Genomic DNA, 16,253 nt, shown 5'->3' on the forward strand with positions numbered 1-16,253 from the left:
GCCGTATTTTATCACCGTGTGGGGTTTAACTTTAGGTTTGGGTGACCTTGGTGTTTGGGAGACTTCACCACACAGTGTAGTATGATGATGCCCTCACTCACACTTGTAATACGCCCTGAGCACAGTCTAGCACTTGCCGGTGTCATGCACTTACAGGCATCGTGTGCACCAGTACAAGTGTTATAGACAAATAATTCTACATGGGCAGTACTGATAGACATGGCATTATAAAAATTGAATGTTCCTGCTTACAGAACAAACAACTGGTGAACCCTGAGGCACCAGCAGGAGTCTCTTGTCTCCTGGGTGCGGGTGTTTACATGCTTGGTGTCTGAGCTACAGGATATATAACCCCATGCCAACATGTTCTCATTTAGGTGTGGTTTGAGTTTTACATTAAATAATCTTAATAGATTTAGTCCTGTCATAGGTCACCTGAATAGGTTTTTCATGCAGCTTGTTCATTCCAAATATGCTCTTGTAACTGCAGATATTAAATCCTCAGATATTTCTTTTCTGGACAAAACATACTTGTGATATTATGTGCACATCATGTTGAGGATTTCTCCCAGTTATTACCTATGGATCATTAACTTCAGCAACTACTCTGCCTCTTTAGTACTGTGTTCACTGTGGTATCAAGTGAATTAAGGATGGAATCCAGGTGGAATCTGCCCCGAGGCACAAGCTTTTTAATGGTTTTGGGTCTTTACCCGGAGACAACTAATCCATCAGTTTTTAAGTTAGGTTGGATGTACAAATACAACTCAGTATTGGTTGTCTTGCAAGAGTATAGTTGTCTTGCAAGAGTATAGTTGTCTTGCAAGAGTATGGTTGTCTTGCAAGAGTATGGTTGTCTTGCAAGAGTATGGTTGTCTTGCAAGAGTATGGTTGTCTTGCAAGAGTATGGTTGTCTTGCAAGAGTATGGTTGTCTTGCAAGAGTATAGTTGTCTTGCAAGAGTATAGTTGACTTGCAAGAGTATAGTTGTCTTGCAAGAGTATGGTTGTCTTGCAAGAGTATGGTTGTCTTGCAAGAGTATAGTTGACTTGCAAGAGTATAGTTGTCTTGCAAGAGTATAGTTGTCTTGCAAGAGTATAGTTGTCTTGCAAGAGTATAGTTGTCTTGCAAGAGTATAGTTGTCTTGCAAGAGTATAGTTGTCTTGCAAGAGTATAGTTGTCTTGCAAGAGTATGGTTGTCTTGCAAGAGTATGGTTGTCTTGCAAGAGTATGGTTGTCTTGCAAGAGTATGGTTGTCTTGCAAGAGTATGGTTGTCTTGCAAGAGTATGGTTGTCTTGCAAGAGTATGGTTGTCTTGCAAGAGTATGGTTGTCTTGCAAGAGTATGGTTGTCTTGCAAGAGTATGGTTGTCTTGCAAGAGTATAGTTGTCTTGCAAGAGCATGGTTGACTTGCAAGAGTATGGTTGTCTTGCAAGAGTATGGTTGTCTTGCAAGAGTATGGTTGTCTTGCAAGAGTATGGTTGTCTTGCAAGAGTATGGTTGTCTTGCAAGAGTATAGTTGTCTTGCAAGAGCATGGTTGACTTGCAAGAGTATGGTTGTCTTGCAAGAGTATGGTTGTCTTGCAAGAGTATGGTTGTCTTGCAAGAGTATGGTTGTCTTGCAAGAGTATAGTTGTCTTGCAAGAGCATGGTTGACTTGCAAGAGTATGGTTGTCTTGCAAGAGCATGGTTGTCTTGCAAGAGCATGGTTGTCTTGCAAGAGCATGGTTGTCTTGCAAGAGTATGGTTGTCTTGCAAGAGTATGGTTGTCTTGCAAGAGTATGGTTGTCTTGCAAGAGTATGGTTGTCTTGCAAGAGTATGGTTGTCTTGCAAGAGTATAGTTGTCTTGCAAGAGTATAGTTGTCTTGCAAGAGTATGGTTGTCTTGCAAGAGTATGGTTGTCTTGCAAGAGTATGGTTGTCTTGCAAGAGTATAGTTGTCTTGCAAGAGTATAGTTGTCTTGCAAGAGTATAGTTGTCTTGCAAGAACGTGGTTGTCTTGCAAGAGTATAGTTGTCTTGCAAGAGTATAGTTGTCTTGCAAGAGTATAGTTGTCTTGCAAGAGTATGGTTGTCTTGCAAGAGTATAGTTGTCTTGCAAGAGTATAGTTGTCTTGCAAGAGTATAGTTGTCTTGCAAGAGTATGGTTGTCTTGCAAGAGTATGGTTGTCTTGCAAGAGTATGGTTGTCTTGCAAGAGTATGGTTGTCTTGCAAGAGTATAGTTGTCTTGCAAGAGTATAGTTGTCTTGCAAGAGTATGGTTGTCTTGCAAGAGTATGGTTGTCTTGCAAGAGTATGGTTGTCTTGCAAGAGTATAGTTGTCTTGCAAGAGTATAGTTGTCTTGCAAGAGTATGGTTGTCTTGCAAGAGTATGGTTGTCTTGCAAGAGTATAGTTGACTTGCAAGAGTATAGTTGTCTTGCAAGAGTATAGTTGTCTTGCAAGAGTATAGTTGTCTTGCAAGAGTATAGTTGTCTTGCAAGAGTATAGTTGTCTTGCAAGAGTATAGTTGTCTTGCAAGAGTATAGTTGTCTTGCAAGAGTATAGTTGACTTGCAAGAGTATAGTTGACTTGCAAGAGTATAGTTGTCTTGCAAGAGTATGGTTGTCTTGCAAGAGTATGGTTGTCTTGCAAAAGTATGGTTGTCTTGCAAGAGTATGGTTGTCTTGCAAGAGCGTGGTTGTCTTGCAAGAGTATAGTTGTCTTGCAAGAGTATAGTTGTCTTGCAAGAGTATAGTTGACTTGCAAGAGTATAGTTGACTTGCAAGAGTATAGTTGTCTTGCAAGAGTATGGTTGTCTTGCAAGAGTATGGTTGTCTTGCAAGAGTATGGTTGTCTTGCAAGAGTATGGTTGTCTTGCAAGAGCGTGGTTGTCTTGCAAGAGTATAGTTGTCTTGCAAGAGTATAGTTGTCTTGCAAGAGTATAGTTGACTTGCAAGAGTATAGTTGTCTTGCAAGAGCTTGGTTGTCTTGCAAGAGTATAGTTGTCTTGCAAGAGTATAGTTGACTTGCAAGAGTATGGTTGTCTTGCAAGAGTATGGTTGTCTTGCAAGAGTATGGTTGTCTTGCAAGAGTATGGTTGTCTTGCAAGAGTATAGTTGTCTTGCAAGAGTATAGTTGTCTTGCAAGAGTATAGTTGTCTTGCAAGAACGTGGTTGTCTTGCAAGAGTATAGTTGTCTTGCAAGAGTATAGTTGTCTTGCAAGAGTATAGTTGACTTGCAAGAGTATAGTTGTCTTGCAAGAGCTTGGTTGTCTTGCAAGAGTATAGTTGACTTGCAAGAGTATAGTTGTCTTGCAAGAGTATAGTTGTCTTGCAAGAGTATAGCTGTCTTGCAAGAACGTGGTTGTCTTGCAAGAGTATAGTTGTCTTGCAAGAGTATAGTTGTCTTGCAAGAGTATGGTTGTCTTGCAAGAGTATAGTTGTCTTGCAAGAGTATAGTTGTCTTGCAAGAGTATAGTTGTCTTGCAAGAGTATGGTTGTCTTGCAAGAGTATGGTTGTCTTGCAAGAGTATAGTTGTCTTGCAAGAGTATAGTTGTCTTGCAAGAGTATAGTTGTCTTGCAAGAGTATAGTTGTCTTGCAAGAGTATAGTTGTCTTGCAAGAGTATGGTTGTCTTGCAAGAGTATAGTTGACTTGCAAGAGTATGGTTGTCTTGCAAGAGTATGGTTGTCTTGCAAGAGTATGGTTGTCTTGCAAGAGTATGGTTGTCTTGCAAGAGTATAGTTGTCTTGCAAGAGTATAGTTGTCTTGCAAGAGTATAGTTGTCTTGCAAGAACGTGGTTGTCTTGCAAGAGTATAGTTGTCTTGCAAGAGTATAGTTGTCTTGCAAGAGTATAGTTGTCTTGCAAGAGTATGATTGTCTTGCAAGAGTATAGTTGTCTTGCAAGAGTATAGTTGTCTTGCAAGAGTATAGTTGTCTTGCAAGAGTATGGTTGTCTTGCAAGAGTATGGTTGTCTTGCAAGAGTATGGTTGTCTTGCAAGAGTATGGTTGTCTTGCAAGAGTATGGTTGTCTTGCAAGAGTATAGTTGTCTTGCAAGAGTATAGTTGTCTTGCAAGAGTATGGTTGTCTTGCAAGAGTATGGTTGTCTTGCAAGAGTATGGTTGTCTTGCAAGAGTATAGTTGTCTTGCAAGAGTATAGTTGTCTTGCAAGAGTATGGTTGTCTTGCAAGAGTATGGTTGTCTTGCAAGAGTATAGTTGACTTGCAAGAGTATAGTTGTCTTGCAAGAGTATAGTTGTCTTGCAAGAGTATAGTTGACTTGCAAGAGTATAGTTGACTTGCAAGAGTATAGTTGTCTTGCAAGAGTATGGTTGTCTTGCAAGAGTATGGTTGTCTTGCAAGAGTATGGTTGTCTTGCAAGAGTATGGTTGTCTTGCAAGAGCGTGGTTGTCTTGCAAGAGTATAGTTGTCTTGCAAGAGTATAGTTGTCTTGCAAGAGTATAGTTGACTTGCAAGAGTATAGTTGTCTTGCAAGAGCTTGGTTGTCTTGCAAGAGTATAGTTGTCTTGCAAGAGTATAGTTGACTTGCAAGAGTATGGTTGTCTTGCAAGAGTATGGTTGTCTTGTAAGAGTATGGTTGTCTTGCAAGAGTATAGTTGACTTGCAAGAGTATGGTTGTCTTGCAAGAGTATGGTTGTCTTGCAAGAGTATGGTTGTCTTGCAAGAGTATGGTTGTCTTGCAAGAGTATGGTTGTCTTGCAAGAGCATGGTTGTCTTGCAAAAGTATAGTTGTCTTGCAAGAGCGTGGTTGTCTTGCAAGAGTATGGTTGTCTTGCAAGAGTATAGTTGTCTTGCAAGAGCGTGGTTGTCTTGCAAGAGTATAGTTGTCTTGCAAGAGTATAGTTGTCTTGCAAGAACGTGGTTGTCTTGCAAGAGTATAGTTGTCTTGCAAGAGTATAGTTGTCTTGCAAGAGTATAGTTGTCTTGCAAGAGTATGGTTGTCTTGCAAGAGTATAGTTGTCTTGCAAGAGTATAGTTGTCTTGCAAGAGTATAGTTGTCTTGCAAGAGTATGGTTGTCTTGCAAGAGTATGGTTGTCTTGCAAGAGTATGGTTGTCTTGCAAGAGTATGGTTGTCTTGCAAGAGTATGGTTGTCTTGCAAGAGTATAGTTGTCTTGCAAGAGTATAGTTGTCTTGCAAGAGTATGGTTGTCTTGCAAGAGTATGGTTGTCTTGCAAGAGTATGGTTGTCTTGCAAGAGTATAGTTGTCTTGCAAGAGTATAGTTGTCTTGCAAGAGTATGGTTGTCTTGCAAGAGTATGGTTGTCTTGCAAGAGTATAGTTGACTTGCAAGAGTATAGTTGTCTTGCAAGAGTATAGTTGTCTTGCAAGAGTATAGTTGTCTTGCAAGAGTATAGTTGACTTGCAAGAGTATAGTTGTACTTGCAAGAGTATAGTTGTCTTGCAAGAGTATGGTTGTCTTGCAAGAGTATGGTTGTCTTGCAAGAGTATGGTTGTCTTGCAAGAGTATGATTGTCTTGGCAAGAGCGTGGTTGTCTTGCAAGAGTATAGTTGTCTTGCAAGAGTATAGTTGTCTTGCAAGAGTATAGTTGACTTGCAAGAGTATAGTTGTCTTGCAAGAGCTTGGTTGTCTTGCAAGAGTATAGTTGTCTTGCAAGAGTATAGTTGTACTTGCAAGAGTACTGGTTGTCTTGCAAGAGTATGGTTGTCTTGCAAGAGTATGGTTGTCTTGCAAGAGTATGGTTGTCTTGCAAGAGTATAGGTTGTCTTGCAAGAGTATAGTTGTCTTGCAAGAGTATAGTTGTCTTGCAAGAAGTATGGTTGTCTTGCAAGAGTATAGGTTGTCTTGCAAGAGTATAGTTGTCTTGCAAGAGTATGGTTGTCTTGCAAGAGTATGGTTGTCTTGCAAGAGTATGGTTGTCTTGCAAAAGTATAGTTGTCTTGCAAGAGCGTGGTTGTCTTGCAAGAGTATGGTTGTCTTGCAAGAGTATAGTTGTCTTGCAAGAGCGTGGTTGTCTTGCAAGAGTATAGTTGTCTTGCAAGAACGTGGTTGTCTTGCAAGAGTATAGTTGTCTTGCAAGAGTATAGTTGTCTTGCAAGAGTATAGTTGACTTGCAAGAGTATGGTTGTCTTGCAAGAGTATAGTTGTCTTGCAAGAGTATAGTTGTCTTGCAAGAGTATAGTTGTCTTGCAAGAGTATGGTTGTCTTGCAAGAGTATGGTTGTCTTGCAAGAGTATGGTTGTCTTGCAAGAGTATGGTTGTCTTGCAAGAGTATAGTTGTCTTGCAAGAGTATAGTTGTCTTGCAAGAGTATGGTTGTCTTGCAAGAGTATGGTTGTCTTGCAAGAGTATGGTTGTCTTGCAAGAGTATAGTTGTCTTGCAAGAGTATGGTTGTCTTGCAAGAGTATGGTTGTCTTGCAAGAGTATGGTTGTCTTGCAAGAGTATAGTTGTACTTGCAAGAGTATAGTTGTCTTGCAAGAGTATAGTTGTCTTGCAAGAGTATAGTTGACTTGCAAGAGTATAGTTGACTTGCAAGAGTATAGTTGTCTTGCAAGAGTATGGTTGTCTTGCAAGAGTATGGTTGTCTTGCAAGAGTATGGTTGTCTTGCAAGAGTATGATTGTCTTGCAAGAGCGTGGTTGTCTTGCAAGAGTATAGTTGTCTTGCAAGAGTATAGTTGTCTTGCAAGAGTATAGTTGACTTGCAAGAGTATAGTTGTCTTGCAAGAGCTTGGTTGTCTTGCAAGAGTATAGTTGTCTTGCAAGAGTATAGTTGACTTGCAAGAGTACGGTTGTCTTGCAAGAGTATGGTTGTCTTGCAAGAGTATGGTTGTCTTGCAAGAGTATGGTTGTCTTGCAAGAGTATAGTTGTCTTGCAAGAGTATAGTTGTCTTGCAAGAGTATAGTTGTCTTGCAAGAACGTGGTTGTCTTGCAAGAGTATAGTTGTCTTGCAAGAGTATAGTTGTCTTGCAAGAGTATAGTTGACTTGCAAGAGTATAGTTGTCTTGCAAGAGCTTGGTTGTCTTGCAAGAGTATAGTTGTCTTGCAAGAGTATAGTTGACTTGCAAGAGTATGGTTGTCTTGCAAGAGTATGGTTGTCTTGCAAGAGTATGGTTGTCTTGCAAGAGTATGGTTGTCTTGCAAGAGTATAGTTGTCTTGCAAGAGTATAGTTGTCTTGCAAGAGTATAGTTGTCTTGCAAGAACGTGGTTGTCTTGCAAGAGTATAGTTGTCTTGCAAGAGTATAGTTGTCTTGCAAGAGTATGGTTGTCTTGCAAGAGTATAGTTGTCTTGCAAGAGTATAGTTGTCTTGCAAGAGTATAGTTGTCTTGCAAGAGTATGGTTGTCTTGCAAGAGTATGGTTGTCTTGCAAGAGTATGGTTGTCTTGCAAGAGTATGGTTGTCTTGCAAGAGTATGGTTGTCTTGCAAGAGTATGGTTGTCTTGCAAGAGTATAGTTGTCTTGCAAGAGTATAGTTGTCTTGCAAGAGTATGGTTGTCTTGCAAGAGTATGGTTGTCTTGCAAGAGTATGGTTGTCTTGCAAGAGTATAGTTGACTTGCAAGAGTATAGTTGTCTTGCAAGAGTATAGTTGTCTTGCAAGAGTATAGTTGTCTTGCAAGAGTATAGTTGACTTGCAAGAGTATAGTTGACTTGCAAGAGTATAGTTGTCTTGCAAGAGTATGGTTGTCTTGCAAGAGTATGGTTGTCTTGCAAGAGTATGGTTGTCTTGCAAGAGTATGGTTGTCTTGCAAGAGCGTGGTTGTCTTGCAAGAGTATAGTTGTCTTGCAAGAGTATTGTTGTCTTGCAAGAGTATAGTTGACTTGCAAGAGTATAGTTGTCTTGCAAGAGCTTGGTTGTCTTGCAAGAGTATAGTTGTCTTGCAAGAGTATAGTTGACTTGCAAGAGTATGGTTGTCTTGCAAGAGTATGGTTGTCTTGCAAGAGTATGGTTGTCTTGCAAGAGTATAGTTGACTTGCAAGAGTATGGTTGTCTTGCAAGAGTATGGTTGTCTTGCAAGAGTATGGTTGTCTTGCAAGAGTATGGTTGTCTTGCAAGAGTATGGTTGTCTTGCAAGAGCATGGTTGTCTTGCAAAAGTATAGTTGTCTTGCAAGAGCGTGGTTGTCTTGCAAGAGTATGGTTGTCTTGCAAGAGTATAGTTGTCTTGCAAGAGCGTGGTTGTCTTGCAAGAGTATAGTTGTCTTGCAAGAGTATAGTTGTCTTGCAAGAGCGTGGTTGTCTTGCAAGAGTATAGTTGTCTTGCAAGAGTATAGTTGTCTTGCAAGAGCGTGGTTGTCTTGCAAGAGTATGGTTGTCTTGCAAGAGTATAGTTGTCTTGCAAGAGTATGGTTGTCTTGCAAGAGTATAGTTGTCTTGCAAGAGTATGGTTGTCTTGCAAGAGCGTGGTTGTCTTGCAAGAGTATAGTTGTCTTGCAAGAGTATAGTTGTCTTGCAAGAGTATGGTTGTCTTGCAAGAGTATAGTTGTCTTGCAAGAGTATAGTTGACTTGCAAGAGCGTGGTTGTCTTGCAAGAGTATGGTTGTCTTGCAAGAGTATGGTTGTCTTGCAAGAGTATAGTTGTCTTGCAAGAGCGTGGTTGTCTTGCAAGAGTATGGTTGTCTTGCAAGAGTATGGTTGTCTTGCAAGAGTATAGTTGACTTGCAAGAGTATAGTTGACTTGCAAGAGTATAGTTGTCTTGCAAGAGTATGGTTGTCTTGCAAGAGTATGGTTGTCTTGCAAGAGTATGGTTGTCTTGCAAGAGTATGGTTGTCTTGCAAGAGCGTGGTTGTCTTGCAAGAGTATGGTTGTCTTGCAAGAGCATGGTTGTCTTGCAAGAGTATGGTTGTCTTGCAAGAGCATGGTTGTCTTGCAAGAGTATGGTTGTCTTGCAAGAGCATGGTTGTCTTGCAAGAGTATGGTTGTCTTGCAAGAGTATGGTTGTCTTGCAAGAGTATAGTTGTCTTGCAAGAGTATAGTTGACTTGCAAGAGTATGGTTGTCTTGCAAGAGTATAGTTGTCTTGCAAGAGTTTAGTTGCAAGAGCGTGGTTGTCTTGCAAGAGTATAGTTGTCTTGCAAGAGTATAGTTGTCTTGCAAGAGTATAGTTGTCTTGCAAGAGTATAGTTGTCTTGCAAGAGTATGGTTGTCTTGCAAGAGTATAGTTGTCTTGCAAGAGTATAGTTGTCTTGCAAGAACGTGGTTGTCTTGCAAGAGCGTGGTTGTCTATCTACAGTGATCTTCTCTTCAATGAGGTAGTTTAAATAATCTGTGGCAGTTTATTTTATCTGCTCAAGTTTTTTATTTTGCCACTTAGACAATCATATCTAACAGTTTAAAAGTTTGCAGTGTTTGTTACTATGGTGATACAAACACACAGTATGGTAATTTATGATGTATATTTGATATTGTTATGTTACAATGATTAATGTTTGAATAGTACGACGGTCTCATGACAGGTTGAGTTGTAAGATGCTGATAATGGTGGAGATGTAGACTTCTGGAGCGACAGTGGATTGTAGTAAGTCCGTAGTGTTGCTTGTGGCCGCGACCTGGTGTTTGACTGCCGATGCTGTGATTTTGGGAACCCTCATATTCCTGTATATCTGACTGTTTTACCCTGGGTTGTTCGTAAATTGGTTTATGGGAAACTTGCCTGGTATCTCTCGGATGTCATTAGTATATCATGGAATCCCTGGGAATATGTCTCAGATGTTATTAGTGGTATGTGGGATTCCTGTAAATGTTATTTGTAGTACTGTATGTAGAATTCTTGGGTATAACTTGTATAACTGTTGAAGGATTTATGATATGGCTGCTACACATTTCTTGGTGTAGACTGCGCGGCTTGATCACATTTGTATAAAATGAGTGTAATAGTACCAGCCATTTTGTCTGTGGAGAGCCTCTTTGGCTCCCAGAGCTATTTATGTATTAGACCCTGGCATCGGTCAATTTGGATAAAGTTCTAGCCTACCGGGGACCACGAGCCAGAACCTGGCCCCCTCAGAGAGGCATGAGGAGCAATGGCCTATAGAAACCCCCGTGTGGTTGGAAGCATTCTTTGTCTGCCATCTACTGAGTTAGGCACCCAAAGGCAGGTGTCCCAAAAAGAGACCCCAACTAGTGAAACAAGTGCTACCTAAAACTGAACTGTGAAACAGAACTCCCCAATCTGAAAACAAGCAAACAAGCATGACGTCACACCCACCGCTGTGCCGCCTGTCTGCACAGCTTCCCCCCCCTCCCCTGGAGGGGGAAGGGGAAGCCCCAGACCCCGCGCCGGCTATCCACCTTCCATTCTGGCTTGTGGGCCCCAGTAGCTAGAACTCTATTCGAATTGACTGATGCCACAGTCTAATACATACACAGCAGCCCAGTATAGTGCCGGGAACCCTCTGGGACTCGCCCAGAAAGTGGGGTTTCATTACATTCAATGCTGTTTTTTTTTTTTTTTTGACTATATGATTACTCACAATAGGTTGATAAGTTATTACTGTTCTGTAAGTGTATGTGTAAGTGTATTTTGAAGAGTGACTGTCTTCCATTGGAATTGATGCCCTCTCACCCATCAAAACCACCACCACCCCTGGTGTGAGCACAGGAGCTTTTGCAGTCAAACTTGTGACACAGCTGTATTATAATGCAACAGTATCTTAGCTGCTGATAAATTCCTCCCTCTTTGTGGATGTGTATACAAAAATATAGTACTTATTAGTAATTATATGGTACATACTTAATTTCTGTAATTATACCGTGTACCTCTTGACAATATGGTACAATTGGTATACCATGCACCTCTTAACAGTATGGTACAATTGGTAATAGTCCTACCCTATATGAGGGTCAGCATAGGATGGATAAATTGTACCAGTTATGGTGTACCAAGTGCATCCTTTGGTACAGTATGGTATAATATGCTAATAAATCCTGTCTTTTCTGGGGTTAGGACATATAATTAGGGCATGCCTGGTGTCACTGTGACACATTAATCAGCAACCCTATTGAATTTATATACAGTTAATTGTACCAAGTGCTATTAGCATAAATGTGACACAATAGTGATTTATACATACACCATGTACGTCAGTCGGTGCACATAACGATGAATGTACACAATGATAAATAAATGGTACAACACCTGCCATGTCAATGGGACACTAAGAAGATACAGAGATTAGCTAATTGTGAAACATCCACAGCCTGAGGGTTCTACTAGCCTCATCCACGTCTGGGAAATGGAATATCTGTGACAGAATTAGGATGGCAGACAGCTTCACCTAACTTTCTACAACCCGTTCTCGCACTTGCTTATAGTCAATATTGGCGTTTTAATAAGTGCATATGTGACATACTAATTGATTGTGAATATTTTAGTTTACCTTGAAAAGCTTCATAGAAAACACCGACCTCACCTAACCTTCTTAGTATGTTAAGATAAGCATCTTATTGCTTCTTAATTACAATTATTACTTGACCTATACCGTTGATAGGTTAAGTAATTTCTTTTCCTTTAACTAAAACTTTATCATTTACTCAAAATAGGTTTGGTTGAGCAATTAAAAAACAAAGTTTCTCTTCTAATATCAATAAGGTTAATTCTTCTTTGTTACACACAGGTTGAGGATGGGGCTTTTTCCTTCTTGGGGAGAAACAACAGAAGTGGAGTTGCTTGGTAGTGTGCCAGCTGTAGTCAGGTAAAGTATAGCACTCACAGGTGAAGTGCAGATCTCATAGATGAAGCATAGTCTACTGGCTCAACATTGACGGTAGGCAGACACATGTTCCACCTGGAGTCCGCCAGAGCACGTGACAAGATTTGAAACATTTGGTCTTGATACTGCCGTCCGGCATTCTTATTCAATAACCCAGATTGTTACAACACACTGTGCACTTATCACCTGCAGCCTCAGGGAGGTTGATAGATTTTTCTGTTTTGTGGCTGGTTCTTTGGCCAGGGTGACAGTGTCCAGCGCCGGCTTGGTCAAGAGGTGCCAGGAGTTGGCGGGTCTGGAGGACTCCTGGTGTCCCATACATGGACATTGACGGTCACCCGGTCATCACAAGAAGTGTACACGTTACATGGACATTGACGGTCACCCGGTCATCACAAGAAGTGTACACGTTACATGGACATTGAAGTTCAAGCTGATATTAGGCAACTGACATGAGAACAAATCATTGTACAAAGCATTTCAAATTATTAAGGAAAACCTGCTTTAGAAAGGCCCCATGACCTATAAGCCGTACAAGCCATACTGGTGTTGAGTAAGTGATTTAGCACAAAATTCCCATCCACCAGTGTTACAATATATATGATGTCATATTAAACATGAGTTTCATAGGACTTTGCATGAGTTCTTTTCTGTATCTAAAATGTCTTATGGATTTATAAGGTATCCTTATAATGTAATATCCAAATAAGTTAAACTATAAAAGTGTGCAATTATATTGAAGAGTGAAGCCATATTCATGTTCAACTTCTAAATTACTTCAAACAAATAGAACATCAAGCAAGAACTATGCAAAGTCAGTCAGGAGAGAAACCACACAAATGTTCAGAGTGCCCAAAAGATTTTGGCAAAAAATCAAGTCTAGCAATACATATGAGAGTTCATACGGGGGAGAAACCATATCAGTGCTCCAAGTGTCCGAAAGCCTTTTCACAAATATCCCATCTAACAAAACATTTGACAATTCATACAGAAGTAAGGCCGTATAACTGTTCACAGTGTCTAAAGGACTTTAAACAAAAATCCGCCCTAGATACACACATGAAAGTTCATTCCGAAGAGAAACCATTTTGGTGTTCAGTATGTTTGAAGGGCTTTAAACACAAATTAAATCTAATGACGCATAAGAGAGTTCATACAGGAGAGAAACCATACCAGTGCTCAGAGTGTCTAAAGGAATTTTCACAAAAATCGCATTTAGAAGCACATGCAAGAGGTCATAGAGGAGAAAAACCATATCAGTGTTCAGAGTGTAAAAATGTGTTTACACAAAAATCACATCTAGAAATACATATGAGAGTTCACACAGGAGTGAGACCATATCAGTGTTCTGTGTGTTCAAAAGATTTTTCACAAAAATCAAGTCTAACAGCACATATGAGAATTCATACAGGAAAGAAACCATATCAGTGCTTGGAGTGTCTAAAAGGCTTTTCTCAAAAATCACATTTAGTAAAACATATGAAAGTTCATACAGGTGAGAAACCCTATCAGTGCTCAGAGTGTTTAAAAACATTTTCACAAAAATCATATTTATCAACGCACATGACAATTCATACAGGAGATAAACCACATCAGTGCTCAGTGTGTTTAAAGGCCTTTTCACAAAAATCACGTCTAATAACCCACATGAAAGTTCACACACGTCCAAATCCATATCGGTGTTCAAAGTGCACACAAGACTTTCCTCGAAAGTCATATTTAATAACGCACATGACCTCTCATTCTGGAGAAAAACCTTGTTGACTTTTTCAGTCTTAAAATATTTTTAAACATGTTTTATAAAATTGTATGCAATTGAGTGGTATGGCAAGGCATCAGTATACTGCTGTTGTATTGGTAATAACAACCACTCTCAAAATATTTTGGTTACTATTTATATCGGCTACTGCTAGCCAACACTAATGGGAAAACTTCTTGCTAACATTCTTGTTGAAAGTTGCTAGCTATTATTCATCTCACATGTTATTTATTTATTTATTTATATACAAGAAGGTACATGGGGTTGTGAATGTGTTGGTGTTCTCACATTCTGGCAAAGTCACTAATACACACAGTACTGTACTTTGGGCAGGTTATGTGAAATGTCACCTTGAAGCTGCGTGTCATGAAAAACAGATGTAATAAGAAACAGAAACAAAGAGCAGACTGACAGAGGGGAGGGGGGGGGGAGGATCTAAATATGAATCTACATGCAACTAGCTACGTTAAATTAATGACTCCAGGTTGAAGCTTGCAGACAGTCACAGCCTCTGGCAGGAAGAAGTATTTGGGTAAAGATTCCTTTCCCTTGATATGTCTGTTCACCTAGCAGTAAACAGGTACTGGGAGTTAGACAATTGTTATGGGCCACAACAGGTAGGTAGGTATACATCTTAGGGAAGGTCAGTAATGGCCTTTCCTCAATAAGCTTAACAGGCATCCTAGCCACGACAATGGAAACAAAACACTGAAGTAGGTAAACACAAAATGCACCATTGCCACCAGAAGGGATGAATTTCTTCCTCTCAGTATATGCTGATGATGCAAAAAATTGTGAGAAAGAAATATAATGAAAGACTGCAAAAAACTACAGGAGGACCTGGACAAAATGAAAGTATGGTATCTCAAGTGGCTACTAAAGTTCAAGTGAAGCAAGTGCAGAGTAATGAAGCTGGATACTGGGTATGGAAGGCCAGACACATTGGGGAGGAAACTTTCCTTGAATCTGCCAGTGATTCAAGACTCGAAGGCAGGTATTTCACCGAACTTATCACCAGAAGCACATATCAGATAAATGCATACAAAGTTATACAGAACAGCGGCTAATAGAACTGCCTTTAGTATTTGAAGAAAGTGTTTCAAGATCTTATATACTATTCATATCGAGATGAATTCTGTAATATGCCCTTCTTGTAAGTTACCAGGAAAGACCTAAGGAGATAAATCTTATGTCTCTAAAAGAGATAAGAAACACATAAGGGTTCTACCCTTATTCATAATAAGGCTAGACATTATAACCACATACAAAATGCTCAGGGAAACAGAGCAGAGCAGACAAGGACGGACAATGAGCCACAGAGACATTAGAAACAATTTGTTCAGTTTCAGAATGCTGAAGAAATGGAATGTGCCAAGAAGTGAAGTGTTGGAGAGAAACTCTATTCACAGCTCTAAATGTAGATATGACAGTCACATAGGCTCTGAAACTTATATGCTGATCAGTTAAAGGTCAAGAGGTGGGCTTCAAAGCCAAAGCTTATCTCTCGCAAGAACAATTAGGCGAGTACACAAACACAGAGAGCACATATCAAATCGACTCAAATCAAAAGTTTATTCAGGTAAACGTACATACATAAAAGATGAGTTACAAAATAATGGATTTATAGATAGAGCTAGTACATGTTATGCCTAAAGCCACTAATACGCACAGCGTTTCGGGCAAGTAACAAGAGAGTAACGCAGTGTTTGTTAACCAGAGTCAGGTTACTGTGTCCAGTACTGAAACCTGCTCTAGTTGGATGCAGTACTCGATCTTATTTAATGGCCAACCCATAACCATTGTGTGGACAGTGGCAAAACAACCCAGAGACTCGTGACACGTTCAGGAGCTGGTCCCCAAAATTGGTCAATGCAAGTTGTGATACAGGTGTACTAGTTGTAGGATGGGTTGAGTTATAGACTGGGATTGCACAGGTTGTTTGTATGCTCATTATACAGCATGGAGCTCACACCTTTAACTGCAGACTTTGCCCCCTAGGCTGTTTGCAGTGTTTGTAATTGTCAACGACTGGCATCTGTGCCTGTGTTCCTGCTTCGTCTAGCCTTCAGGAGCCAATAAACCCTTTGAAGTTTTCAGAGAGTTTAAGGACTATCACTATGATTCTGCCCCCCCCTCACTGGGTGACAGTTTGAAGAGTGTGCCTCACTTTCCATATATTCTTCCAGTGGCCAGTCTTACTGCCTCCACCCCCCTCCTTGTTTAGCTCGTTGATGCCGTGAGGGGGGCTTAGTGAGCGGCTGCCGGAGTGTGATGCTCCTTGGGGTAGTCCTCTGTCCTTTTGTAGCCTTGTGCTCCTGCTGCTGTCCTCTCTAATTGTGCTGAACGACTTTTCCTTTTCCTTCTGTTTCGTTTTTCTCCCCCCTCTTCTCCTATCTCCTCCCTCCTATCTCCTACTTCCTGCCGACCTTTTGCTTGTTTTGGTTATTCCTTTGGACTTCTTCTATTTTGACGCCCGGGTGCTTGAGGAGGCATACTCTTGCACCCGTAGAACTGTAGTACCCAACGTCGAGAGCGAGGGGAACCTTTCATTGTCAATCCTCCTTTCGTCACTGAACCCGATCTCGACGGACTGATGGTTCTTAAGGTGGCGTTTGTGGGGCATATACTCACGACGCACCCCTAGGAGGCCTCGACATGATCGGCGATAGCTTCTTGTTGGGTGTCCTGCTTCTAATTGTGGCTCCATGGTGGGTGTGGGGGGGCACATTCGTGAATGAATTTTTTTCTTTCGTACTCGTGTCGAATTCTGTTTCTCCTTTACCTACTCAGGCTCGTGGGGTGGGCGACCAAGCCCCTAAGTCG

At 40.6% G+C, this 16,253-nt stretch overlaps 1 protein-coding gene across 1 annotated transcript in view; it reads left to right on the plus strand.

Moving 5' to 3' along the window:
* Positions 1 to 14,498, plus strand: part of LOC138373287 (zinc finger protein 84-like) — a 35,842-nt gene extending 21,344 nt beyond the window's left edge. Inside the window, exon 2 of the mRNA XM_069339419.1 lies at positions 11,576 to 14,498. Within this exon, the coding sequence (XP_069195520.1) occupies positions 12,479 to 13,435 (957 nt within the window). The 5' untranslated portion in view covers positions 11,576 to 12,478 and the 3' untranslated portion in view covers positions 13,436 to 14,498. The remainder of the gene's footprint in view (positions 1 to 11,575) is intronic.
* The last annotated feature ends 1,755 nt before the right edge of the window (positions 14,499 to 16,253 follow it).

The sequence above is a fragment of the Procambarus clarkii genome, chromosome 5 (assembly GCF_040958095.1).
Source record: "Procambarus clarkii isolate CNS0578487 chromosome 5, FALCON_Pclarkii_2.0, whole genome shotgun sequence".
In the NCBI taxonomy this organism is placed as follows: Eukaryota; Metazoa; Arthropoda; class Malacostraca; order Decapoda; family Cambaridae; genus Procambarus; species Procambarus clarkii.